Source organism: Pantherophis guttatus, chromosome 2 (assembly GCF_059756535.1).
Source record: "Pantherophis guttatus breed Tessera chromosome 2, ASM5975653v1, whole genome shotgun sequence".
Taxonomy (NCBI): Eukaryota; Metazoa; Chordata; class Lepidosauria; order Squamata; family Colubridae; genus Pantherophis; species Pantherophis guttatus.
The window spans coordinates 130,974,487-131,000,873 of record NC_142064.1 but is presented as its reverse complement, the minus strand read 5'-3'; the positions used below and the strand labels follow the sequence as shown (position 1 = coordinate 131,000,873).

The 26,387-nt window shown below is 41.4% G+C and overlaps 1 protein-coding gene across 8 annotated transcripts in view; it reads right to left on the bottom strand.

Moving 5' to 3' along the window:
• ZNF385A (zinc finger protein 385A) overlaps window positions 1–26,387 on the bottom strand; it is a 175,235-nt gene that overhangs the window by 98,040 nt on the left and 50,808 nt on the right. Inside the window, exons 1-2 of one of the 8 annotated variants that reach the window (XM_034419132.3) lie at window positions 20,692–21,077; window positions 3,800–3,980 (exon numbers count right to left, since the gene is read on the bottom strand). The exons of 1 other annotated variant lie outside the window; for it this stretch is intronic. In XM_034419132.3, coding sequence (XP_034275023.2) covers window positions 3,800–3,980; window positions 20,692–20,774 — 264 coding nt within the window. In that variant the 5' untranslated portion in view covers window positions 20,775–21,077. Of the gene's footprint in view, window positions 1–3,799; window positions 3,985–20,691; window positions 21,078–26,387 lie in introns of those variants that run through there. 6 more of the 8 variants (XM_034419133.3, XM_034419131.3, XM_087886739.1 and 3 more) reach the window with 6 other exon arrangements.

Sequence of the window (26,387 nt, the reverse complement as noted above, 5' to 3'; positions counted from 1 at the left end):
AGGGAGAGGAAGAGAGAGGGAGAGAGGGAGAGGAAGAGAGAGAGAGAGAGAGAGGAAGAGGGAGGGAGAGAGAGGAAGGGAGGGACGGAGGAGGAGAGAGAGGAAGAGATAGGGAAGGAGGGGGAGGAAGGAAGAGAAAGGGAGGGAGGGGGAGGGAGGGAGGCGGACGAAGGAGGAAGAGGGAGAGAGGAAGAGACAGAGGAAGAGGGAGGGATGAAGGGGAGAGAGAGTGAGGGAGAGAGGAAGAGAGAATGGAAGAGATAGGGAGGGAGGGAGAGGAAGAGAGAGAGGGAGGAAGGGAGAGAAGAGAGGGACAGAGGGCGAGAGGGAGGGAGGGAGAGGAAGAGATAGGAAGGGAGGGAGAGGGAGAGAGAGAGAGGAAGAAAGAGGGACAGAGGGGGAGAGAGGAGAGAGAGGAAGAGATAGGGGAGAGGGAGGGAGATGGACGAAGAAGGAGGAAGAAGGAGAGAGGGAGGGAGGGAGGGAGAGAGAGAGAGAGAGAAATGGCATTTGTGCCATTTGAGGGATGGGTGGGGCAACACAACACCATGGGCCAAATTATTACCAACTAGCATTCCATGAGCAATAGCAGCAGCAGAGGAAAATGACACAGGGATTAGGGCCAAGGGATTAACTGCGTAAAGTCCAGCTTCACCCAGCTCCTCTTGAACAGCGTCCAGCTGATCACATAATAATCTGGTAAAAATAATTACCATCAGTCAGGAGACTCTGGACGGTCTTGTTTCTCTGTGCTCGAAGTGTGAACCGAGTAGCTGAAGTAACTCGGCCCCAACTTGATGGTGTGTTTGTGGGGTGGGGGTGTCACTGCTCCATGGAGGAATGTGGGGTTTAGGCAAGGAGCTTCTTGCTTGCAGCAGTGTATATATTGGAAATGTGAACAACATGAAGAGATGAATGACTATAGAGATCCAGGTCATGGTTGGTCCCAAAGATTCTTTTACAAAATGCAACTGGACTTTTTTGTTTGTTTGTTTTTCATTGTAAACATTTCTCTTCTCCTCCAAGAAGCTTCTTGGATCAGAAGCTTCTTGGATGAGAAATGAAATGTTTTCGAAGAATAAAACCAAGAAAGTCCAGTCGCCTTTTGGAAAAGCACCTTTGAAAAGGACAAGGTGAAGGGACATTTTATCATGCTTGGTGAATGTGTAAAACAGCTTAAAATTTTTGAATTCAAACACATACATTGATAGGGAGGATCTTAAAGATCAATATTCAACTGAAGCCAGAATTTTTTCCTTTTAGGATTAATAGATAAAAGATTTAGGGGAAAAAACATGCAAGTGTTTCAAAGTATGATCACAGCAACGATCTGCACAGAAATGGAAACACTCAAGACTACCCATTATGAAGGAACGATTGGTGAAGTTCATGGATTTTGCTGAAATAGATAAATTGACTTCTCTGATTAGAGAAAAGACATTATTTATATTTACATGCTGATTAGAAGCCTCTTAGGGACCTTTTGCGTAAAAATGAAAAAAAATTGTTTTTGATGATAAAACAGGATAGGTTATAGAAAAAAGAGTATCACGACTTAACTTTACAGATAGAGGTTAAAATACAATTGTATTATAATTGCTGGGAAGAATATCAAAAGCCGTTTCTTAATATCTTTTACCTTTCTTTTCTAATTTTCATCAACTTTTTTTTTTCTTTTCTTGCACTGTTTGCTTTTCCTTTGATTTCCTTCATTTTCTCTCTTTCTCTTTATATTAGCTTGTGTTAGTTTTTAACCTTCTTGTTTAAAAGTTTTGAATAAAAATTATGCACACAGAACAGCATCTAGCTGGTCATATAATAATCTGGCACAAAATTGGGAATTGCTCAATGAGGTTACAGCACTTCAGTTAAGTTGTGCCAAACCACACTTGGATGGGAGACCACCAGAAATGCCAGGGCTGTAGGCCATATTGGGAACCCATCCAGAAGAAGGATGCCACCTGGTATGGTTGTTAAGAAAATAACCAAGATGTGTCCATGGATTCACAAAGAAACATGCTTGCCTTGAAGGAGACTTTTCCTGTTTTGATACAGGAATTAGCTCAGCAAGATGCAGTAGTGAACTGATAGCTAAGGAGGACCAGCCCTGCTTAGCATTTGGATGGGGAGATCGCCTAGAATTCAAGAGAATTTGGGCAGAATTTGAAGTACACACACACACACACACACACACAAATCTGGAAGACAATGGCAAATAGAGGTAGTCCTTGACTTACAACCATGTGTTTAGCGACTGTTCAAAGTTACGACGACACTGAGAAAAGTGACTTATGACCCATCTTATGACCCATCTTCACGCCTACTACTGTCGCAGCATCCCTACAGTCACATGATCAAAATTCGGATGCCTGGTAATTAGCATGTATTTTCAGCGGAGGCAGCATCCTGGGGTTATGTGATTGGCACTTGCAACCTTCACAGCGGGGTTTCTGACAAGCAAAGTCAATGGGGGAAAACCAGATTCGCATAGCAACAGGTAACTTCATGTGGATCTGGCAGAAAATAGACTCTGCTAAGGGCACATTTTGTTCCAGGGTTAAATAGAAGTGAGGCTCCAAGTCACCAGAGGAGCTTCTTCATTTGCTGGTTTTTTGTTTTTTTTTTTTGCAATTATACAGTGCCAACAAGTTTCTTACTGTCACCAGCAGAGGGCACTCCAACACAGCCAAATAAATCAAATAAGTGATCTTCAAGGTGGTGACTTTCAAATGTGTTGGACTACAAGTTCCATCACCTCACTTAGCCCAATTAATGTGTTGGCCAGATTGATGGGAACCATAGTCCAGCACTTCTGGAGAGAGTGTTTGCTTGACTAGACTTATCACATCTCAAATCTCAAATGTCCCTTCTCCCTCCAGAGATCTGAGCATGGAATCGCTAATGAACATTCTTATGCAATCAAAGCTCTCTATGCGACAGCAAGCAAATTCTAGCTATGTCTTTTTGGTTCTAACACGGTAGTGATTCAGAAGCACCCATGGACTGATTATAGGATAAGTAGCTGTCAACATGTAAGGGCTGAAGTCATCAGAGGCACTCAAGCTCTGCAGCTAATCTCCAAAACCTGCATATGCTAAGCTTGCTTTGAGCTGGTCCAACATTCACCACCAATTGGTTTTGTCCACCAGCTATTCATTCTTTCCTGGTGTGGCAAGCAAGACTACATTCTCCACCAGGGTCTGAAGAGCCAGGAAGCCCTAAATGAGGCTGGAGAACCCCTTCAGATATTTCTGAAAGCCAATTTCACGCAGACCTAACTAGCACACCCAACAGGGAAGGATGATGAGAGCCGCAATGCAAATGTTGAGAGTTACTCAAAGCCCACCTCTGGTCTAAATGGGAAAAATCTCAACACCCTCTTAAGAGCAGAGAGATCTGTGCTGGACCGCAGGTACGATACTTTCAGAAAGCAGTTGCTATCCTGATAAAATGGGCGAAGCATCCTTGAGTCAAGCTGACAGGAGCATGCAATGAAGCATCCAGATGAAGGTTTGTCTAGATGGGTAGGAAGCAGACTGTAATTCCTATGATTCCTTGCAAGCATGGCTAGAGGCATCAGCTTAAGAAAGGCAAATGAACCAGGAACCACATTCAAGAGCTGAGATGATTGTGTTAAGGACTCCAGGACTAAGGAACCTTTTTGAACACCAACCCGCCCACAGATGACAGACTCTGGGTGCCTCACCTGGCATTCCCAGGGGCCAGGAATCCAGAGCACCCGGGTGGGGACAGAGGAAGAGAAGGAGAAGAGTAGGAGGAGTTATACAAACAGTCCTACCCGAGCCTGCACCTCCTGGGACGGAAGCAGCCACGGCCTTACCGTGTTGAAACCTGGAAAGAGACCCACGGCCGGCTGCGCCTCCATGGGGAACGAGAGGAAGGGCTTGAGATCCAGGGGTGGCTGCATCATGGCTGGCGGCGGGCGCAGGATTGCAGGAATTGGGCCTGCCCGGCTCAGGCTGCCTAGGCAAAGAGAGACAAGGAGAAGCATAAGCAGGTTGCCCTCCAGTAGGTGGGGTTTGGAAGGCAGGTGAGGTCCAAAGAACAAGAGAATATGGATTTGAGTTATCAGCTGTAACATGATGGAATAATTGCCTATAGGGATAAACATTTCAAACTGACCCCTGGTTCTCAAAACTTCAGATCTGCAGTTAGAAAACCATGTTGAATTCAGTATGATGATCAATTCGGGGAGCTGGTTTGTCCATCGTTCCCTGTACGCAACCACACAATTTGTTTTCATTGTTTGGATAATTGATGTTAAACACTTATGTAAATTACCAAACTGAACTTAATGGCATTTAACTGAATAATATGCAATAGATTTTTGAAGTCACTTAGTTTTTAAATGCACCGTGTTAATTTGATTAACTGCGTAGGATTTAAGTGTCTTCCTAGTCCCTATGATCACAGTGGGGAAAGGTGGAACTGACACAGGAAGGCCAGTGTGTCTGAAAAGCAGTGAAAATGTTCAGTCCATGAATATGGAATACCTGGTTGGAGAAAGCAAGTGGTTTTGCTACTTCTCTTCTTTCAGTGCACAGAAGAGATAAGTCCATTTACTTTCACCAAAACTTCAATGAAGGTTCACTCAAAAGACAGCAACTGATCTGATTGGATTTTATGACTCAACAAGGATTGGAATTCTATTTCTGAATACCAACTGCATGTGATCAAGCTCCAGGATCAACCACCACCAGTGATACCACTACCTTAGTTACTTTTTTGGCAAAACAATGAGAATTTTAACAAGTATTAAGAAAATGTACATACATCAGTGAGCAAATCCCACAGGAAAGAAGTAATTGCACAAATGCATAAATGCCAACCTACTAGGACAGGAGTCTGCAACTTTAAGCACTCAAAGACCCATTTGGATCTGTTTCCCACAGAAAAGAAAACACCAGGAGCCACAAAACCTGGGTGGGCGTAGCCAACTTGATGTCACTCACTTCCACCAGTCACATGACCCCCCCTAGCCACGCCTATCCAGCTGGTCATTAGGGCAGAGAACCAGTTGTTAAAAAACACCGGGAACCACAAAACCCTTTTGACATATCTCTCTCTCCCCTCCCTTCCCCCTCTCTCTTCCTCTCTCTCTATATCTCTCTATGTCTCTCTCTCTCCCTCTCTCTCTGTATCTGCCCTGGCCATTTCTCCATCCCCCGCCATCACCCTTACTTTCTCAGGCCAGGCGAGGAGTGACTGGGAGGGGAGGGCGAGAGGTGGGGCTGGCCAGTGATGGGATCACCCGACAGGGAGCCACAGCAGAGGCCCCAAAGAGCCGCATGTGGCTCCGGAGCCACAGGTTGCTGACCCCTGTACTAGGAGAAGAATAAACATGAGAATGGCACCTTCAGGCTTCAAGATATGCACTGTCTGCCTTAATCATATCTGGGTTTCTGAACATAGTCCTTATCATGTCAATATGTGACTCATGAGACTCCACGCAGACATTGCTCAAAACACAAAAAGTCTTGTGATTCTGGTTTTGTGGGTGCCTGCTTTGACTCCCAGAAATCAAAATTGCCTGAAAGCTGCATCACCAAACCCTCAATACTTCATAAATTACAGTAAGTCTGGGCTTTGGAGAAAGCTGTCTATTGACTAGAATAATAGAACATTTAGTCATTTGGCAATATCAAAAATATTCAACTAATTCAAATATACAAGTAGATATAAAGAAAACAATAGGACATGTTTTATAGTAAGACGTCAACCCTACAGTTAAGCCCAATCTGATCTAAGTATTCCATCCTCTTGGAAACTCTTTGGTATCAAGAGTGCATATGCAGGTTTGTTCCCTGCAAAAAGAAAACAGTTTCTCCTAAATGCCCTGGTATTTTGGGTCTAGGACAATTCACCACAACTAAGTTGCCACACCCAACTCGTCAAGGCCAACTCACTTTGGGATAACTTGCCACGGGACAAGAGTTACACTAATCTCGAAGAAATGGTGGAATAGAATCATTAAAGAAAGGATGCCAAAGGAGGGACAAAATGAAATGTGAATGACAAAAATTAAAACAATGTTTTAATTATTTCAAATAATTGAATTGAATTGTTGAATTGTCCTGTGGAGAGCTGTCCTGTGGAGAGTTGTCCTGTGGAGAGTTGGCCAGGGCAAGTTGTCCTGAGGTGAATTGGCTGCGGATAGTTGGCCATGATAAATTGACTGTGGCAAGATGTCTCTGGTGTGTTGGCCACAGTGAGTTGGCTGCGGTGAGTTGTCCCATTCAACAGTGTTTTTTAGTTTTTAAATATATCTAAATGAGCAGCCCCTTCGGCAGAGTACAATTTGCACTCAGAAAGAGTACGTCCGCGTGCCTTCAACGGTTGCTGCTCCACAAATGCAGTCTTTCTTCAAACAAAACTCCCCAAACCAGAAAGGAAATGAAACTTGTGTCTATTAAGAAAACGTTCTTCTATCAAGAAAAAAGCAGGCCAGCCATAGATGTTTACCACGACATTTTATGCCAGCGAAAAAGCCTATTTCCTATAGCACATGGTGTGCCCCTAATTTCCTCTGAGGAACTGGGGAGAATTCAGTATAATGTGCAGTAGCTGTGTGTTGTGTTTTCAAACAACTACTGGAAAAGGGTATTCTTTCTCTCTTTGTTTGCCTAAGTAACTATTTTTTGGTAATTGCTGGTTATCCAGCTCCCAAGGAAAAGACTGCAAAAGGTGATGAAACGGGTATACCCTTTCTCCCATTCTCCACAGCAAATGGGGAAAGCAGGTTCATTAAGAAGTGAAATTGACAAGGATGTTAAGATGAAGAATGGAGAGGAAGAACTTTACAGCTCCTTAAAAAGCCAATTACTAGCTCTTATGGTTGTCATTATATACTTGTTAGTATAAGGAGTACAAGAAGCAATGGGTGGAAACTAATCAAGGAGAGAAGGAGAAATTTCCTGACAATTAAAACAATTTATCAGTGGAACAACTTGCCTCCAGAAGTTGTATATGCTCCAACACTGGAAGTTTTTAAGAAGATGTTGGATAACCATTTGTCTGAAGTGATGTAGGGTTTCCTGCCTGGGCAGGGGGTTGGACTAGAAGACCTCCAAGGTCCCTTTCAACTCTCTTATTTTATTCTATTCTATTCTAAAGCATGAGTATACTTTATAATAAGGAACTAGTCCTTAACGCCTGCCCAGATTTCTTTCTCTTAGATGATCAGACAATTAAAATAAATTAGTTATGCAAGGTAGGATAGATGTATTTCCATGGGTTAATTTATTCAACTACAGAATTTAATCTTTCTGGAATCGGAATTTGGATTGCCTCTCACCCAAGTTTGTAAATGAAGTTTAAAAAGAAATAAATATCAGTCCCAGATTACTGTGTCCACCAAACTGTAAGAAATATTGATGCATAAAGTGTTTAAAACTGAAGCAAAGTGGCAGAAAGGATGAAAATACCAAAGACTCAACATCAACTGAACAAAATATGCAGGTAAACATTTACTGCTGTCATGATGCTGATATGGACAATGTGGCTTTAGGTGTGCATGCAAGGACCCATCTCTATCTGTTCCATAAAAAAAGCTTGCCGAATAGCAAAGTTGTAGGGGGGAAAAAGGGGGCAGGGTATGAAAAAACAAAAGTAAGGTGGGGTGAAGAGGAGAGGAGGAGTGCCAGAAAGAAACATCTTTATTGTGTACAGTAAAAGCATTTCAGAAAATTCCTTTGTCAAAGACACTATGCTTAACCCATTAAAATATTTTGATTGAAGAATGCTGGCTAAACATCACACAGTTACAGCATTGCTGAACTGTGAACTCTTCTTTTGAGAAGAAGGGATCTTGCAGAGGCTGTACATTTATTTACATGCGTAAAATATATGAATGACAAGCCAGGCGGTGTATCAATTAAAAGTACCGTGTTTCCCGAAAATAAGACCCCATCTTATATTTGTTTGAACCCTGAAATAAGCGCTTGGCCTTATTGCCATACATTCAAAAGCCCGATTGGGCTTATTATCAGGGGATGTCTTATTTTGGGGGAAACAGGGTATAACCTCTGTTGGTTGGCTGACATATCACATACATATTAGAGCAATCGCCAAAACTGGGTGTAGTTGGCAAAGAGAAGTCATATCCTATGGCAGCATTCCCCAACTTTACAACTTTAAGATAGGTGAACTTCAACTCCCGGAATTCCCTAGCCAGCCAATCCTGGGAGATGAAATCCACCTATCTAAGTTACCAAGGTTGGGAAACATTGCTTTGAGGTTCTTGACTACAATGAATTTCTCCTTCCAAGCACTGCCACCTCAATAACTCTCAGTCCATTCCTCACTCTCTGCTGCCTTCTGAGAATTGGCCCCTTTCCTTCTCTTCCTCCACTGCTACTTATTATGTGTAATTGCCACAAATCACTACAGGTGTGAGAGAGAGCCGCCTCAATTACTGGGCAGAGCAAGGTGGCAGCCTCACAGGAGCCATGAAAACACAGAAAATTATTGTTGCTGCTGCTATTGATGACAATGGTGTCTTTACTATCGGAAAAGGGGACTGCGGTTTGTGAGATCGGTCTGCCCGAGATGCCAAAATAATGTACTTTGATCAGAGAAGGTGATGCTTTGGCTCTCAGAAATAATTTATAATTATTTAGCTTCCCCTGATTAAGGAGCATTAAAACAAAACCAGAATCATGTGCTATTTTGTGCTTTTCTGCTACTGCCAAGAAATTGCAGCGGATTTTAGCTAATTTTAGGCACTAGAAACAGAGCAAAATGTTAAGTTCTAGAAACAGAGCAAAAACACTGCAAGGTATGGATTGCCTGGCTCAATAGCTACTGTGCTGAAGCAGTTGGAAAGCTGGATCCATTCAAAATCTACAGAAAGGATAACAACGTTTTTCACCACTTCCCCCTCCCTATTTAAACTTAGCCACAAGCTGATAGTCTTCATGAGGATTCTAAAGGAGCAAGAGTATATCTAGGTGGGAAAACAATACTTGGAATCTCAAACGGGACCACCAGGTCTAAGCTGCAGTAATGCAGGTGAACAATAAATATCAGGAAAGTTGGCTATTTCTTTGTATCTCTGCTGGTCTCATGCCTGTGGTTATGCAGGCTTTTGCAAGGTGCATTGGTCTCCCTAATCTGGAACATTAGCCGGGTTCGCAAGATTTTTGATTACATATCAGCCTGAAAACACTACACAGCAGAACAGCCATAAGTCTAAACCACATTTTTCATGCACTGAGTTGACAACCCGGGAGATCAGATCCTACTTCCTCTGTAACATCTTCCCTAAGAAGACACACATTTCCTTGTGCTGTCCTGACTACTGAAAGCAAAGCATGCGATATTACATCACTGGGTCTTTTGAGAAACTGAGAGCCAGAAGGTTTACAGTAAACATTTCAGATGTGAGCCTCCTTGCAACACCATGTGCCGAGGTGGCGCAGTGGTTAAGAGTGCAGTACTGCAGCTACTTCAGCTGACTGCTAGTTCAGCAGATCAGCGGATCAAATCTCACCGGCTCAAGGTTGACTCAGCCTTCCATCCTTCCGAGGTGGGTAAAATGAGGACCCAGATTGTTAGGGGGCAATATGCTATTTAATATATTGTCTTTGCTGTAAGCCGCCCAGAGTCCTCGGAGAGTGGGCGGCATAGAAATATGACTAATAAATAAATAATAAATAAATGTTGTTGCTTTTCCTTTTCTTCTTGTCATGCTGCTGCTTCCACTCATACAACAACTTCTGTCCCTTCTAGATCAATGGGCAGATTATGACAGGACAGGTCGATTTATACATACTTGTCCTGCCCACTCTAGGTTCTTATTCCATTCTACCACACTTCCAGCAAACACAGTGATAATTGAGACCATGCATGCATGCATTTCACATGACACACACACACACTTTAGGGAAAATACCACCACCAGCAGCAGCAGCAGCAGGCACTCCAAATATTGAGATTGTTAGTCATTCTCCTATTGTAATATTAATTAACACTCCAGTGTTCTGCACTTGAAAAGGCTGGCATTTGCAACAAAACCTTTAATAATAGGATTCCTGACGTCAGTTAAGGCAGATTAATACTTGAAGGAATTGTCCTGAGAGAGCAATGGCTAAAGCATAATCTGCTTGCAGGTCAGGGCTGCCTCACGGATTGTCCTTCCTTCCTTCCTTCCTTCCTTCCTTCCTTCCTTCCTTCCTTCCTTCCTTCCTTCCTGCCTGCCTGCCTTTCCTTCCTTCCTTTTCCTTCTTTCCTTTTCCTTCCTTCCTTCCTTTTCCTTCCTTCCTGCCTGCCTGCCTGCCTGCCTTTCCTTCCTTCCTTCCTTCCTTCCTTCCTTCCTTCCTTCCTTCCTTCCTTCCTTCCTTCCTTCCTTCCTTTTCCTTCCTGCCTGCCTGCCTGCCTTTCCTTCCTTCCTTCCTTCCTTTTCCTTCTCCCTCCTTCCTTCCCTCCTTCCTTCCTTCCTTCCTTCCTTCCTGCCTTTCTTCCTTCCTTCCACCTCTGCATTCCACAAAAAGTTTGAGCAATGTTGTAAAGAATGCTTGTGTGCAAGCAGACAGCTCCTCTTTCTATATCCACAGAAAACAGATTCTTCTAAAAATTTAAAACTACAACCTGGAAGCATTATTATTACTACGATTTTCCCCCCTAATAATTCTATGGAAGTTTACACAGATAAGACTAATACTATCTACATAGTATAGAAATATATTTTTTTAAAGTTTTTTAAAGAGCAGAAAAATAAAAAAGGGAGAGGAAAGAAAAAGGAGGAAAACAAGCCTCACTCTTCATCCCCAGCAAGTATAATCAACATTAACTTATCATTATTTCTTAAAGTAAAACCAAATATCTTTTCATCCTCGTAATTTATTCCATTCTCTAAAAACCTATCTCTAAAACCTCATTTCTTCATATTAATCAGCAAATCTATTATCAGAAATAACAACATACTGTAACTATTACAAACTGTAGCTAGTAAACCCAATTCAAATCCTCCCTTTTATATTTATATTTACATTTCTATTTAAACATATCCCCTCATTTTCTCTCTTTAAATAAACAAAATCATTAAGACATCATCAGTCAACCCCAGTAAAAAAAACCATTGAACATTATTAGAAATATCACCCCATTATTTTAGCCTTGACCAAATAAACCAGTTTTATACTCATTCTTCTTTCTCCCAAGTATTTTTGGATTCATCAAAAAAAGTGGTAACATTTGCTTTCTCAGAGTCTTTTTGTCTCCTCTCTCAGTGATCCTCTTTAGAAACACTTCCTGATTCTTTTGTAAAGGTAAATACTTTTAAAATGTCCTGTGCCCATTTATCAAATCTCTCCTTTAAAATAGCCATGTGGTGCCCTCTAGTGTCCAACCTTCAAAGTCATCTTATCAGTTATTTTGAAATATAAACATTTCCCAAAAGAAAGTTTTCTTTCAATTAACCAAATCTTAAATCAAACCCATTTCTAAAAACCAACATTAGTCATACTTTTGCTATATATTCCTTCCCCTCACAATCTTTAATACAAATCTTTAAAGTTGTAGTTAAACTTTTTTTAACAGTTTGAAGAAAACTTCCCAAGCTAAAGCTTCTTGATCTTTAAGAACAACACAATTAAATCCAAAGTGATTAAGAAATGAGCCTTAGTCAAATTTAGAGTCTGTATAGATGACAGTAGTGACTATAAGCATGATCTAATCCCAGAACTCCCAGTTGATAAGCCAACTGCAAAAATGCAGTTCTTGCTGTCTGCTCATAAACAGTTGTCTGGAGTACATATGGGTAATCTTGCAATCTCTCCTTATTCTGGAGGGATTCCAACAGCCCCAAACCTACATTTGAATGCCGTTTTTAACTGCATTGTGTCTCTTTATTCTTGAGGTACATTGGTTTATCATAGGGACACACTGGAAGCTCTCTGCTATTAATGAAGTTATTTACATGGTCTACCAGATAGTTCTGACTGAATTTTGACAAGGATCTAAGATACCTCAAGATATCATCGTAATGTATATGTGCAATTTTTTGGTCATTAGTATGTGGAGATTTTGTCCATTTCTGTTGTGCTTTACAGATTTTTGGTATGACACCTAATGTATCAGCCATTATTGGCATCACAACTGCTTTCTTTTTTCCACATTCATTGGATCCTTATTTGAAAGTCTTCATATTTCCTCATTTTTTAATAATTCATTCTCATTGAAATTTCTTCTATGTCTAATTATACATTTGTCAGTTACTCATAATTATTTCTTGGTAATCAAGTCATATTTGGCTTATTATGATCTAAATATTTATCATATTTCTCCTCAGAGGACACTGGGTCAATACGAATTCCTGTATAAAGAAAAATGTATACAGAAATGGTAGATAGGTATATAGAAATATTTGTATGCCTTTGGGGGAATAAATGAAGAAAAGCACAAGGGGGAAGATTGATGAGTGTTACTACATTTGAAGCTGCCTTCCCACAATACCAACAAAACTAAAGAGGATGACAGGTAAAATCAATCTTTATTTTGGTCCTCGGCCAGCATTGAAGTAAAAGATAAAACCCACGAAATTGCCATGGAATAACTATCCCTTTGGAGAATGGCGATATTCTAGGTCATTCTGACTGTGCATTAAAAGACATTAGAAGGAACAAGGAGGATTTTTTTAAAACAACAACAAAAAAGGCTGAGAACGGACAAGCCTGTCACTTAGATGTCCACCCAAGTTGTAATACTTGTCTGAAAGCGGGCTGATAGAGGGAGATCAAGGGGAAGAGAGGTCATCAAATCTTCTTCCTCATGCATGTTCTGCTGCTGCTACATTTGATGGCTAGCAAGTGACATTCTCCTCTCCCCTCCCCACCCCGACTCCTCACATTCTCACTCGACTATGGGCAAAATGCACTGTTCTCACTTCAGCTGCATGGCTGACCTGATGCCACTATTTAGGGTCCTTACAAAGCTTATGAGCAGGGTGGATTTGATTTAAATCGAGTCGATTTAAATCATGATTTAAATCATGATTTAAATCACTAGTAAAAAGACTTGATTTAAATCGAGTCGATTTAAATCATAATTTTTAAAGAGCAACTGTCATCTCTGCTACTCCTTTGACCTGCTGTTGACTCACCGATAGTCCCAGTGTTGCAGAATATACAGCCTTGTGCTACATAACTGAGCTCCATTTCATGCTGAATAAACTAAATTATTTATGTATCTTAAATAGAAAACTATCTTACGATAGATTTTTACTCCAAAAGGTTTTTATTAAAATAAATTCAATAAAAATCAAAAAATTCTGATTTAAATCAAAAAATCCGATTTAAATAAAAAAAATCCATTTTTTTTTATTTTTTAAAAAAAAATCATTGATTTTTTTTCCACTCTGCTTATGAGTAGAATGGTTTTCTGCCTTCTCTGCAGGGACTGGAGGTGGGGAGACAGAGGGAATGTCTCACCCCCGGAACACCCCCACTGACACCCCCAAACGACTAGCAACAACGGAGATTGTTTTTTTTTTTTTTTTAAAAAAAGGAAGATTTGGGGAGGTGGTTCAATTCAATTCAAAGGAGCCAACCGCAGGGATCTGAAGACCCATCGTCCACCTTCCTCTTCTATTGTGTTCTTCATGGGGAAGAAGCAGAGTCGATTAACCTTTCCAGCCAGAGAGTTCTCCCCCTGTAATCATTTGTATTCAGGTAAAAAACAGGATCATGCCTCTCTAAAATAACACCTGATTACCCTTTCTTCCAAGTCAGCATAGAAAACCTGTTGCCCTGAAGTCTCTCGGTGTCCTTGCCGTGCCTGGCCTGACCCTGGCATAATTACTTGGGAGGACTAGGATAGTGTGAGGGCTTAATGTGGCTTACCATCCACTTTTAACTAGCAGGGGAATGGCAAGATTCCAGAATGGGAGCTAGAGGATCTCTCTAGAAGAGCAGAGAGAGAGATCAAGACCTTTCAAGATTTCAAGCCACCCACATATACACAAATATATCAGCTGAGGGACCAAAGGCTTGTGCCTAGTGCTTCCAACATTTTATTTTTCAGTGAGCATCGCTAAGAAATGAAGATCAGTTTTCAGAACCATACCTTCCTACTCAGTCTTAATTTTCTGCTTCACACTCTGATTTTCCCCAAATTAAGCCCCCAATGGTCCCATCCATCTTGAATTCAAGCTATTAAAATGATAGGATAATAATGGTAGCGTTGAACTTGTCTGTCCTGCCAAATTTTCTGAAGTAGTGAGAAGAGTGTATGTATAGCAGGCAGGGTTGCTTCATGTCTCTCCCCAATTCAATGGGCTTTGGGTTCCTCTTTCTCCACTGCTTCCCGTAGCATACAGCTATATAAAGCTAATAAATAAAATAAAATATAGAACATGGATGTTGGAAGTGAAGGAGAAGGAACGAATGTCCTATAGTTCTCTGACTGCCACAGGATCTCCAGCTGGGTTTGAAATCTCTGATGGGGGAGATCAGGTTTCTAAAAAAACTAAAGCACCCCAAATTATAGTTTCTATAATCATAAACATAGAAATTAACAGCCCAATTTTCTGGATTTACTTTGAAAATTTGAATTATTCCCTATTAAATATGTTTAAAATTGCATTTCAAGCATTGTTTTGAAAGAGATTCAATACATACATGATACGATTTCTCTGCCCAGTTCTTGAGGAATCCCCAGACAACCATAGCTGATCTTATAAAACTAAGCAAACTGGGATCTGATTAGGAAATCCTAGAGTTGTAAACTAGACTTAGAAGCCAAACATAAGTCACTGAGAAAAAAGCACAGAGAAAACCATTTCCATAGCACAAATCTATTGCATATTTCATTATTTCACCAAGAATATCTCCTCTTTCACCTAGTATGGACTGGGTATTGCAATTTCAGTTTGGTATTGATATATATGGTCCTGTCACCACAGCATAAATTAATCCTCTGAGTATTTTCCAAATGTAGGGAGATGTTCCCAACAAATCATTTGTGGGTGATCCTCTACAGAGTTAGGCCAATGAAGCATAACTGTAAAAACGAACAGAGAAGTCTGCCGCCCACCATCACAAATGGTTTGGCAAGAAGCTTTGCAAGAGGAATCTCCCTAAATATGAAGGTGGAGGAGTTTGAGATTTGATCCATCATGCCAACCAAAAGCAGAAGGGAAAAAAACACAGCCATCTGCCTATGTTACTACAAACATGTTTTCCTTTCAACGAAGCCAAGCAGAACATCAATAAAAGATGGCACTCTATGCTGTGTGGGTGTCAACAGCAGGGTGTGTGTGTGTGTATTTGGGTTTGTGTACAGTCAGGAAGGCAAAGCAGACCGCTTTTCAACAAGGTTCTGTAATTAGAAAACTGCCAGGCAATTTTGGGGTTTTGTCTTTAAGAAATCTGATGCTAGAAATGGGATACTGTTCTCTCTCTCAGCAACCGGTGCCTTTAATTTGACATTTTAAAACTTCTCTGTATCTTTCAGGACCAGAATTGGTTTATATCATTTTCTTGCTACCTGTTAGGTTGGAATGCCAAACAGGCCTTTCCTATCTACTCACATGCAGAAGAGATAAAAGATTACTTCGCAAAGCCTAAACGAAATCAATATTAAGGCTCAGGGGATCTTCCACAAAAGAATCTTGCAATCTATTATCCTTCTGTAATAGGGCCCTGAATCTGTTGTCTGAGGTAACCAATTCATGGAATGTTGGGAATATTTTCAAACAGAGGATCTTCCCGCCCAATAATGAAAAGAAAGATATGTAGCAATGAAAAAACAAAATAATTGAAATGAAAGCTGATCTTGGCTTCATCACATTCTGAGGGAGGACACTTTATGACTCGTTTGGAAGTATCCCAGGATCTGATGAGGATAACTCCCTTCAAGGCATCCTCACACCCACATAGGATAGCATTTGTTTTACTGGTTTTTGGCATAATTTTATCATTTGAGCAGAGCCTCTTATGCTTGGGCAATCACAAGATGCCAATCTCTTCTAGATACTGAAGCTGGCTAAAGCAATCCATCACATCTCACCAGGTCTCCAGTTCTTGAATCCAGAAAGTCCTTTCAAAACAATTCACATAGAAATGTTCTCCTTCTTCTTAGAAACTGCCTAAATTTTAAGAAACTGTTATGAGATCATCCCAAAGGTGCTTTTTTCAAAAGGCAAGTGGACTTTGTTTTTTCCATAAAGACGTTTAGCTTCTCATCTAGGAAGCTTCTTCAGTCAGAACTGAAGATTGAGGAAGCTTCTTGAATGAGAAGCAAAACGTCTTCATGGAAAAACGAAGTCCACTTGCCTTTTGAGACCTTTGGGACAACCATGACCTGGATGACTGAGAATCTTCATAGACATGTTACAAGATCAGTTTCAAAATTAAGGCTCCAGGTAATAACTCTCAAACTTCTTTAAAATTCACAAAAAAATTAAATTTAAGCAGCGGACAGCTTAAAACTAAATATTTGAAAAGTCTCAAGACATTTGTCACACCTGAAAAAAAAACACCAGTGTCCGTTCTCCCAGTACTCCAAATGGAGTCAACATTTTAACTATGTTTGCTGTATCACTGGTACCAACTCTGATTTTTACATTATTTCCCACCAACCTACGTGGCATCACTAGATAAAGGTTAGCCTGCCTTGTTGCATAAGAAAACCAGCTCCAGCCAATTTAGAAGAAGAATGTTGAGAGAGATACAAATTCTGGAACACAAGGAAAGCAGAAAGCACGATGGAAAGTGGTTTTTGATGAAGAGCAACATCTGGGATTACAGTCAAGAACAAAGAGAGTAGCTTTCTCTTATTTTTAAAATTAACCACTAAACTCATAGCACTCCACTTCTTGGCCATGTTCTTTTTAATGTTCTTTCTTTTTTGTACCCACTAACACATTCGCTACATTTTTTCCATGGAGAAAGAAAAAAAATATTTATGAAATAGGACTGTTTTGTAAAAGGAATTAGAAGAATAAGGAATGCTAGATACTATACCAAGTTGGATAGTTTCAAAAGTTGAAATTAAGTCTGTCCCCCCCTACTTAAGAAATATGTATCGGTAGCAAAAAATGGAATGTTCAAAGCAAACACAACAAAGCTTTTACTTCACTTATTGTCCTCCCACCCCTGAACCAACAAAAAGCATAAGAAATGAAAAGCTAGCAAAAAAAAAAAAAAAGGAGTGTGTGTGTGTGTGTGTGTGTGTGTGTAGAATGTTAAAAGGCATTATAATTTCTGCTATGACAATGTGAAAACCCAGAAAAAGAAAACTAAAGCAGAAATGTAGGGATGAAAAATATTCACCATTTCGCTCTTTAAATATTAAAGCTAGCAAAAATTCCTATCGGAGGAAAATTATTTGTTTACTTATGGCCCCAGACCAGACCAATAAAATACAAATACAGCATAAGTAGGTACAGGCCAATTGTGCAAGAACTTGGCAAATTTCATTCCTATCTATATTTATAGCTATAAGTACAATCTATATGTATATCTATATGTATAACTACATCTTTACATCTCTATGTCTGTTTCTTTATTCTGTGTTTCTTACATTATTACTTATTTTTAGTGGTTTAATGATTTCTAAACCATTCTGAGTTGCTGGGTGTTGGGCAGGATATAAATTTAACAAATTACTGTTATTAACTATACCTCAATAGAGATATTCATTTTTCTAAACATCCCCACAATAATGCAAGGTTTTGAAAAAAAAAAATCACTTAAAATTCCAGAGCTAATTATATCTAGTGAACAATGTATGTCTTTATTTCACTTGCCCATAATGTCAAACATCCCAATTCAGATCCCAATCAGTGTAGATATTTTAAAAAGTCCAAAAAGCTACCAGGATTTATTTCCCATTGATTTTTGACCTGAGAACAACCTGAATTTATGGTCAGTGTAGCACCTTCCTTTCTTCTAGAAGATGAATTCATGTGTTAGATCTTTTCACAATCTTTCGTTTTTGTTTAATAAAAATATATATGCAAACTCTTTTAAAAATATGCAAAACTCAAACGAAGCGTCACATGTAGCAGCAGTACAAAGCTATACACACAATTGTGATACATGAGACAAATATCCCACCTCTCTGACAAACAAGCCATCCCAAGCTTTATACAGAGTAGATGCAACTGCCTTAGGCAGCTTTCTGGTTTTCTTCTGAACCTTGTTAATCCAACATAAGAAACAGGCAATCATTAATGAATCCATTCTTTTTTTTTTTTTTTTTTTTAGAAAAAAAGAGATTTCAAGCTTTGCAGTAGCAGTTCCTAGCAGGAATCACTGAGCTATCTCTATTTTCTTGATCAAACACATGATCAAACTTCAGTGTGTCCAATAGACTAGCAATGGGATCCCCCAACATTATTGTATTTATTGCAATGCTGCTAGGGAGCAAAAAAGAGTTATGGACAGCACTGCTCCAGAGGAAAGATCCTTCTCTATCCTACACAGTTTCTCCCATGTCATCCTGCCTCCTGCAATTGCTATACATCTTATGAGAACAGGCAAGGCAGGAGAACCAACATGCCTTCTTTTCTGTAATATCAGAGTTAAGAATGACCCAAATATTATGGGACTGCTAAATGTTTATGGAGATTCTCAGTCATCCAGGTCATGGTTGTCCCAAAGGTATGTTTTCAAGAGGTAAATGGACAGAAAGTCTAGTTGCCTCTTGAAAAAGCACCTTGGGGATATGGGACTGCTAGGTAAATAAATCTTTCATTGTGTTGACTGGGAATTCTGGGTGATGTCATTCCCCAACACCTCTGGACGGAATGTCAGACTAGGGAAGATTGGAACGATATATTTTGTGTCTATCTGGGTATTTTTGGGAACTACCTGATAGGGAGATGACTCTCTTAACTTCCACAAATATCCTGGTTATGGGAAAGGTAGCCTTTGGGGTAGGGTGGTCTTTGGCCACTCTCAGCCTCCAATGTCATTGCAGGCAAAGGAAGTATTTCATCAATTCAGGGGAGGAGATGAAACAACAACCCCCCCCTTCAAATATTGAGGTCACTGAACCTTGGTGACAACATCTAGGGAGGGTTGAGTAGCTAAGCAGTCAGATACATGGTTACTTCTAACTATCTCAGTTCATATTGGGCTTGAGGTTTGAGAGAGGCAGGGAACAGGTGTACAAGCTGTTTAACTGGTCCAAGGACTGCTCGTGGCCTTTTTTTGGGTGACTTCTCCTCATCCACACACTCCCTTGCCTATTCGGAAAAGGAAAGATGCTAGCAACTGACCAGATGTAGCAATGCCCAGCCACCTTCTTCCTCCTTCCCCTCCCAAACAATCCTTCCCCCGCCACGAGCAGGCTGCCCTCCCTTCTCCCAACTACTCATAATAGGCTTCAGAAAGCCCAGCCAATTAAAGATGCTTAAAAGTGGGACAAGCATGCAGAGGAGGAAGAAGGGTGCATGCAGAAAAAGGACAGGTTGGGGGTGGCCTTGCGGGAGAGGGGGAAGCAATACCGCCACCTCAGAATGAAACGATTGCCGAATACATTCCAAAAGAGAAGGAGAGGAATGAGAAACAGAGATAGAAATGAAAACATCCCACAATATGCACACATACATTCCCCCCCCCCCCCTGCCACTTCCCAGTATGCAACTAAAGATCATGCCTCGAAGTGAAATGGGGCAAATCAGACAGAGGAGGCAGGCAGCTGGGGCCAGGCTTTCCTTGACCAAGGCTGCACCAAATCTATCTCAACAAGCAGAAACGATTAGCATTCAAACCAGTTCTTCTCTTGAAACTGCTGCTTGTTTTAAGGCACAGAACTAGGGTGGCCAATTCAAAAGTTAACCCAGATACGTCACGCAGGTAAAGGAGGCCATATGTCCAGAATCAAAAGATCTGGAAGAATATTCCCCAACCTGATGCTCACCAAAACTGGAATAACAGCTGGAATATTAAGCATCAGGTAGGGAGAGGCTGACCAGGAATAAGGAATCTCAGTTAGAGTTTATGGAATAGTCATGGGAACATGGAATTCTTGGCAACATGGAAGGAAATAATTCCTAGCAATTGACTCGAGGCTGATATATTTAACCCTGGCAATTGGTATTTTTGAGAACTATCATCACTGCCTCTAACATTAATCCTCTACATTGTCCAACTGCCTCTCCTAACCGTGGATTACCAGACCATGTTAAAGTACAGTTCCCATCATTCCCACCGATGACAAGAAATAAAGTGCTATTGTCTCTATAATACTGTTCCTTGTATTCTCGCCACCTCTATTGTCCACCTGGGGTCTGCACAGGAAACAAAATGCACTTTATTATTTGAAATTGCAAGCAGGGAGTTGCCTTTATAATTGCTCATCTAAGGATATTTTGGAAAGTAAAATCAAAAGTGCAGAAGCTATTGCATCAGAGATGAAAAAAAATCTAGCTCATCTTATTCTGTGACCTACAAATATTCCAATCATTGGAAGCAGTATGAGAGTCTAGGTTCTTCCCCTCTTGCAAACAAACATGACACTTAACATACCCAGGCAGCATCTTGTTTCTGCCCTATCCCTATACTGATAACTTCAGCTTGTTCCAGACCAGCAATGACACGGTCTTAAATTTAAGCAATGTCCTATGCTAAAGCAGCATTCCCCCCACCCCACCCCGCTTATTCCAACACAGTCCAAGGGCAGCTTCAAGGTGAATTGAATCTCTTAAGCTTCCTCACCCATTACCTTGGAAGGAAGTCATGTGAGCCAAGTGGCTGGGAACAGCGGTAATAGAGACAGGATAGGGACCAGCGATGGAGGCAGCCCATTTCATCCTGATATTCCGTAGTCTTCTGCCGACTCAGTGACAGATGGAGAGCATTTCAAAGGCCCACTGCTTTATAAGCAGGAACACCAAAAATGTGAGCCACCTCCTCCATCCTTCAGTCTGAAATGGGTCAGCCCAGTTGATCTACTTAGGATTCCACCAGTTAACTCTCCCCTTGCTGCTGATGCCCGTGTAGGGCAAAGCTTATTAAAATACTCTCACTCCCAGCATGCCTCTTAGGCTTCTCCCATCCTCTTCTGTTAATCAGAGTTGATTCTTCCTTCATCCTGCCATATCTGAGAACTATTCTTCTCCTTAGGCAGGTCTCTGCATGAAAAACTGCAGCTGAAATGAAATCCAAGCATAATTGAGTTTGTCCCGGGGCTTGGGTGAAGTGCTTAGCAAGTCCTGGCTGTGTTTCCAAAGTGGGATAGAGTTTGGCTTGAAACCAGAGAAACAAACTAGATAACAATCACACATAAGATACAAATGCAAAACCTCTCTCTTTCTCTCTCTCTCTCTCCCCTCTCTTTCTCTCTCTTATTTCCCTCCACCACCGTCCCTCTTGCACCCACAGAAGTATGTATCTTGCCACACCTACAAGTATATTTATGGAAATATCATACTTTGCCTTGGTTTAGGAACTCAGAGACTATTATACCACATATACGAGCGGAGATTTTCTAGACAGGAGCCTGAACTATGAGATTTCCAGCAGGTGCAGAGAGATCCAATACATACAACACAAAAAGGTGCATGGCACACACTCTCCTTTGCTATCAACCTAACACACCTTCAACTGTCCTAAATGCACGTTCTTCCCTGGGCACCCATAATTCACAAACTCACAGGGAACATTCACCTCCATGTACAACACATATAGGCCCCACTCTTGTCTCTATGCGCACATCACCCCTTAAGAAAAGTACATATTTCCCAGGATCGCCGGACTAAAATCCTACACAGTGCTCAGGAAAGGAGCAGAGCAACAAATTTGAGCAGTTCTCAAATCTCAGAACAGGAGGGAGTTAAACTCGCTTCTTTCCACTCCACAACCCCAAACAATAACAGCTAAAGTCCCCTATCTCTCTTCCCTCCCCCAACCCACTCCAGTTGCAAACCTGGAGGAGTTCTGCTCCTTGTTGCTATTGGCTGGGTCATAAAGTGGTCAAGAAGGAGGGGGAAAGCAGGTGAGACAAAAGGCCTTTGTTTGTGGGAAAGCAGGTGCTGGGAGTGGAGTAGCCAACAAGCCGCTCCTCTTGGAGCGAAACACCGCAAGAAAGACGCCTGAAACAAAAAACCCAAAATTAAGCAAAAGTTGCTTTCCTGCTTCCTCTGGCTAATTAAGAAGCAGGAATCCTGGGATAAACTAATCAAAGAGAAAGACAGATCAGCTCCCCAAACAAGGGGCGATATGTGCATAGAGACAAGAGTGGTGCTTATTTGTGCTATACATGCAGGGGAATGTTGCCTGTGAGTTTGTGAATTATGGATGCCCAAGGATGAAAGTACATTTAGAAGAGTTGAAGGTGTGTTATGTTGATACCAAAGGACAGCATGTGCCATACACCCTTTTGTGTTGTTACATGTATTAGATCTCTCTGTACCTGCTGTAAATCTCATGGTTCAGGCTCCTATCTAGTATATATCTCTGCTCGTGCATGTGGTATAACAGACCGTGAGAACACAAAGACAGCATTTTCCCCAATTTCATGAGAAAATTGAGCCCTGAATTAGAAGAGTAAATTTCATAAATAATCAAGAGAGATAAAGGAACGAGACTGAAGTTGTAGCTCATCCCTTATCTTCTGGAATGAGCTACATTTTTCTCAATCCAGAACTTCGGGTGTCGGAGCTTTAGTTTCACAGCTCAAAATGATATTGGTATTTCAGATTTAGAACATCCTTTCCACTGTTGTCAAGACCCATAGAGATGAATTGGAGAGGCAGAATAGGCCAGGGCAAGCAGCAATGGAGAGCAAAAGCACCAAATACTCCTTGTTCTCCAGTGAGGCTGTGGCATCGTCCAGACATGGGTTGCTACAGTCGTATCTTTAGAGACTTAGTTTTTTGACCACACCCCTTATTCCTTCCTCTCAGGCCCAGTTTCGACTCAGTTGGCCTGAGAGAAACATCTCTAGCAGATCTGGCTTTCAGCCTTTGTCTGTTCGATTATTTCAGAGTGAGATTTTTGACCAAACAATTCTTTAGGATTTAGCAGAGGTACTGGTCTACCAGGCTTTTAACTGCTTGCAGGGCTGCACCAATCTACCCATTTGTTTTTGGAGCGCACCGGTCTACCACCACACAGCCTTTCACCGCTGATCAGCTGTAGGGCAGCCCTTTGAAGTGCTGCGGCAAGAGTTTAAACTGTTTTTTGCCACTCTGCCACCGCCGAGAGCATCAGAAATCGCTTTGAGGCAGCTTGGCCACAATTGCCAATCTACCACCACCGAGCGGTTTACAAGGAGCGGATCAGTGCACGGAGTCCTCCTGCACCCTCCAAGTGGCTTGTAAACAGCCTGCCGGTCTAGCCTTGCTTCGACCGCTGCAGTTGGCGCTGGGAGCTGGGACGATCTAGGTCTGACCTAGACAAGCCGCCCCTTGAGCAGCATCTGCCCTACTCACGAATGTGCTGGCTAGCCTGGTTTTCACTGGCACAGCCACCACTGTTTGGTCTGCCACATAGTGAATTTGGGGCCTATCTACCTCCAGACTCCATCTTGGTCGCAGTGAGTACAGCATTTTAAAATGGCGTATTGTTCTACAGACAGGGAGGTGCTGGGACCTCCACTGGCAAGAAGGCTTCTTGCAAGCGCAAGCATATTTCTAAGGCAGAGGCCAAAGACCTTGAATGGAGACACAAGTCCTTAGAAAGGCAGATCTCCAAAGCTGCTTTAAACTTGGCTGCAAGGGAAGCCCGCACCCATACCAGTACTCCTTCTCATCAATCTCAGATCCCGGCTCCATCTCCATCGCATCAGGCTTGGTCCCCTGAAGGGGCAGGCGAGACTTCCAGGGGTCCAGCCTTGCTGACCCCTGGAAAACAGGGCCCAGCCCCGAATCGTTTTGCTTGTCAGTTGGCTCCTTCTGTACCAAGCTGACCCTGGCAATGTATCAGCAGTGGCAGCCTCAGCAAGCATGTCGCCCTTAATTGTTAGGCCTGCCTCTGACCCTTTTAAAGACCTACCCGAAGGTCTGCAAATTCTTATTGACCAGGCCATTGCCTCTCGCATGGCAAGTGTATTTCAGGGTTATCATTCGGGATCAGTGGTCTCAGAGCAGTCTGCCCATGTTCAAGGCTCTCCTTCAGCCAGCTTGACCGGCTCTCATTCACCTGACGCTTCCAGAGGCAGTGAGGTTTTTGCCTTTGAAGATGAACATCATTCTGATTTTTCAGATGATGAGGGGGTATTCCCAGACACACCCACCTTTACAGGGCTTTTTCCTCCAAACTGGTACAAATCCTTACTTCACAAGGCACAAACCACAGCAGCCATAAAGGAGGATGACACCCCTAGGGAAGTCCAGCAGGGCCAACCACAAGGCCTTTTTTCTGAGCCTGCCCCAGAGCAGCTCTTTATTCCGGCCCCACAATTATTCATCTATGTGGTGAAAAAACAATGGTCAAGACCTGCAGCCATCCCCTCAGCGAATGGGGCAGATAGGAGATATTACTCTGCAGCTCCCAAGTTCTCCCAAATGTTGCAGGTTCCCCCGGTGGACAGCCCTGTTTTAGCTCTCTCATCATCTTCCTCTTATGTAACTGGGGATACATCAGAAGGCCTCTGCCCTGAGGACAAGAAATTTGATCTTTTATTCAAGAAGAATCACCTGGCTGCGGCCCAGGCCATCCAGGCGGCGTTCTCAGCCTCCTTTTTCAACCGCACCACTATTCTGTGGCTTCAGCAGCTGCAAGCCCAGGTAGCCCCTAGCGAGGCTCGTCTTCATCAAGACATTAACAAAATTATCACGGCTACCCAATTTTTTTGCTGACGCGACCTTGAATGCTGCCAAGTTCAAGGGCTCTAGCATCTGCAGTTTTGGCCCACAGATTACTATGGCTCCATCAGTGACCAGCAGACCTAAAGGCCAAATGGCGCCCGGCTGCAGCTCTGTACACCAGAAAGAAACTCTTTGGCAAATCACTGGAGCCGCTTCTCATAGAAACCTGGGATAAATGCAAAATTCTCCCTTCATCCACTAGACGGGCTTCCCCTTTATAGGAAGCAGCCTTTTCATGCCTACTCACAGGGAGGTCCTTCCCAGCAGTTCTAGTCTCTTTTTTTTTTTCATTTTAAAAACAAACTTTATTAAACATAAAAAGATAAAATATCATATAAAATACATACAAAGTAATTTATATACAGAACAATAAAATTAAAAAAACAATACAAAACCTCACAAACAAACTAAAGATAGATAGATAGATAGATAGATAGATAGATAGATAGATAGATAGATAGATACTTATTACATCATTTATCTTGTTGACGGTGTCTGTTAATTTTATTTTCATACAAACTTTTACATTTACTCTCTTTTTTTTTACTTATCCATTCGTACCATCTATTCCATACCATATAGTATTTTGAGTCTATCTTGTCTTTTAACTCAAATGTTAATTTATCCATTTCTGCACAAATGTAAATTTTCTGAATTACTAGTTGATCCGTTGGCAATTGATCCATTTTCCAATGTTGAGCTAGTGCCAATCTGGCTGCTGTAATTATATGTAATATTAAATATTTTATTTCTCTCCTATTATTTTCTTTGATCATGCCTAATAAAAAAATTTCTGGTTTAAACTCTATTTCCTCTTCTGTTATTTCTGTTAGCCAAATTTTTATTTTTTCCCAGTAAATAGGGCCACCAGTCTATTGATATTCCTTGCTCTCTAGGTTCTTCCTGTGTTTTCAATACTCCCTGAGAATCCAATATTTCCTTATATCTTATCATTTTTTGTGTTGATAGTGTGTTGGGGTGCATTGTCGCCTCCATTGTGGATAACCACCTGAGAACTTTCAAATAATGTTTGTTTTTTATTTCTCGCCACGTACAAATTAATGAGTCTCTTATTATATGGTTACTGAAATGTTTATATGTTTTGTTCCCGGTGTTCCATAAGAAGGCGTGCTACCTTCATCAGATTATGTCCTTCTAATTTTAGTAATCTTTGATTTTCCAAGCTCACCCACTCTCTAATCCATGTTAGACTTGTTGCTTTATAATATTTTTCCCATGCTGGCAATCCAAATCCACCTCTAGTTCTATCGTCTTGCAAAATACTTAATTTGATTCTTGGTTTCTTCCCTTCTCACACGAATTTTGTAGTTATTCTATCCAAATTATTAAAAAAATTATTAACAAATTTTAATAAAATTTTATTAATTTCTATTCTCAAGGACCAACTTGTTCATCTGATCGTCAGTTCTTTCGGGACAGACCCAAGCAATTCTAGTAGTCCAAGCAGTCCTTTCACAGTTCCGGCTACCGCCAATCCCACGGCTGCAAATGACTCACCGCCCAATCCTCCCATAGAGGGCTGCTTGGCTCTCTTCATGGACAGGTGGGAACTCACAACCTCAGATCATTGGGTTCTTACTGTAGTCAA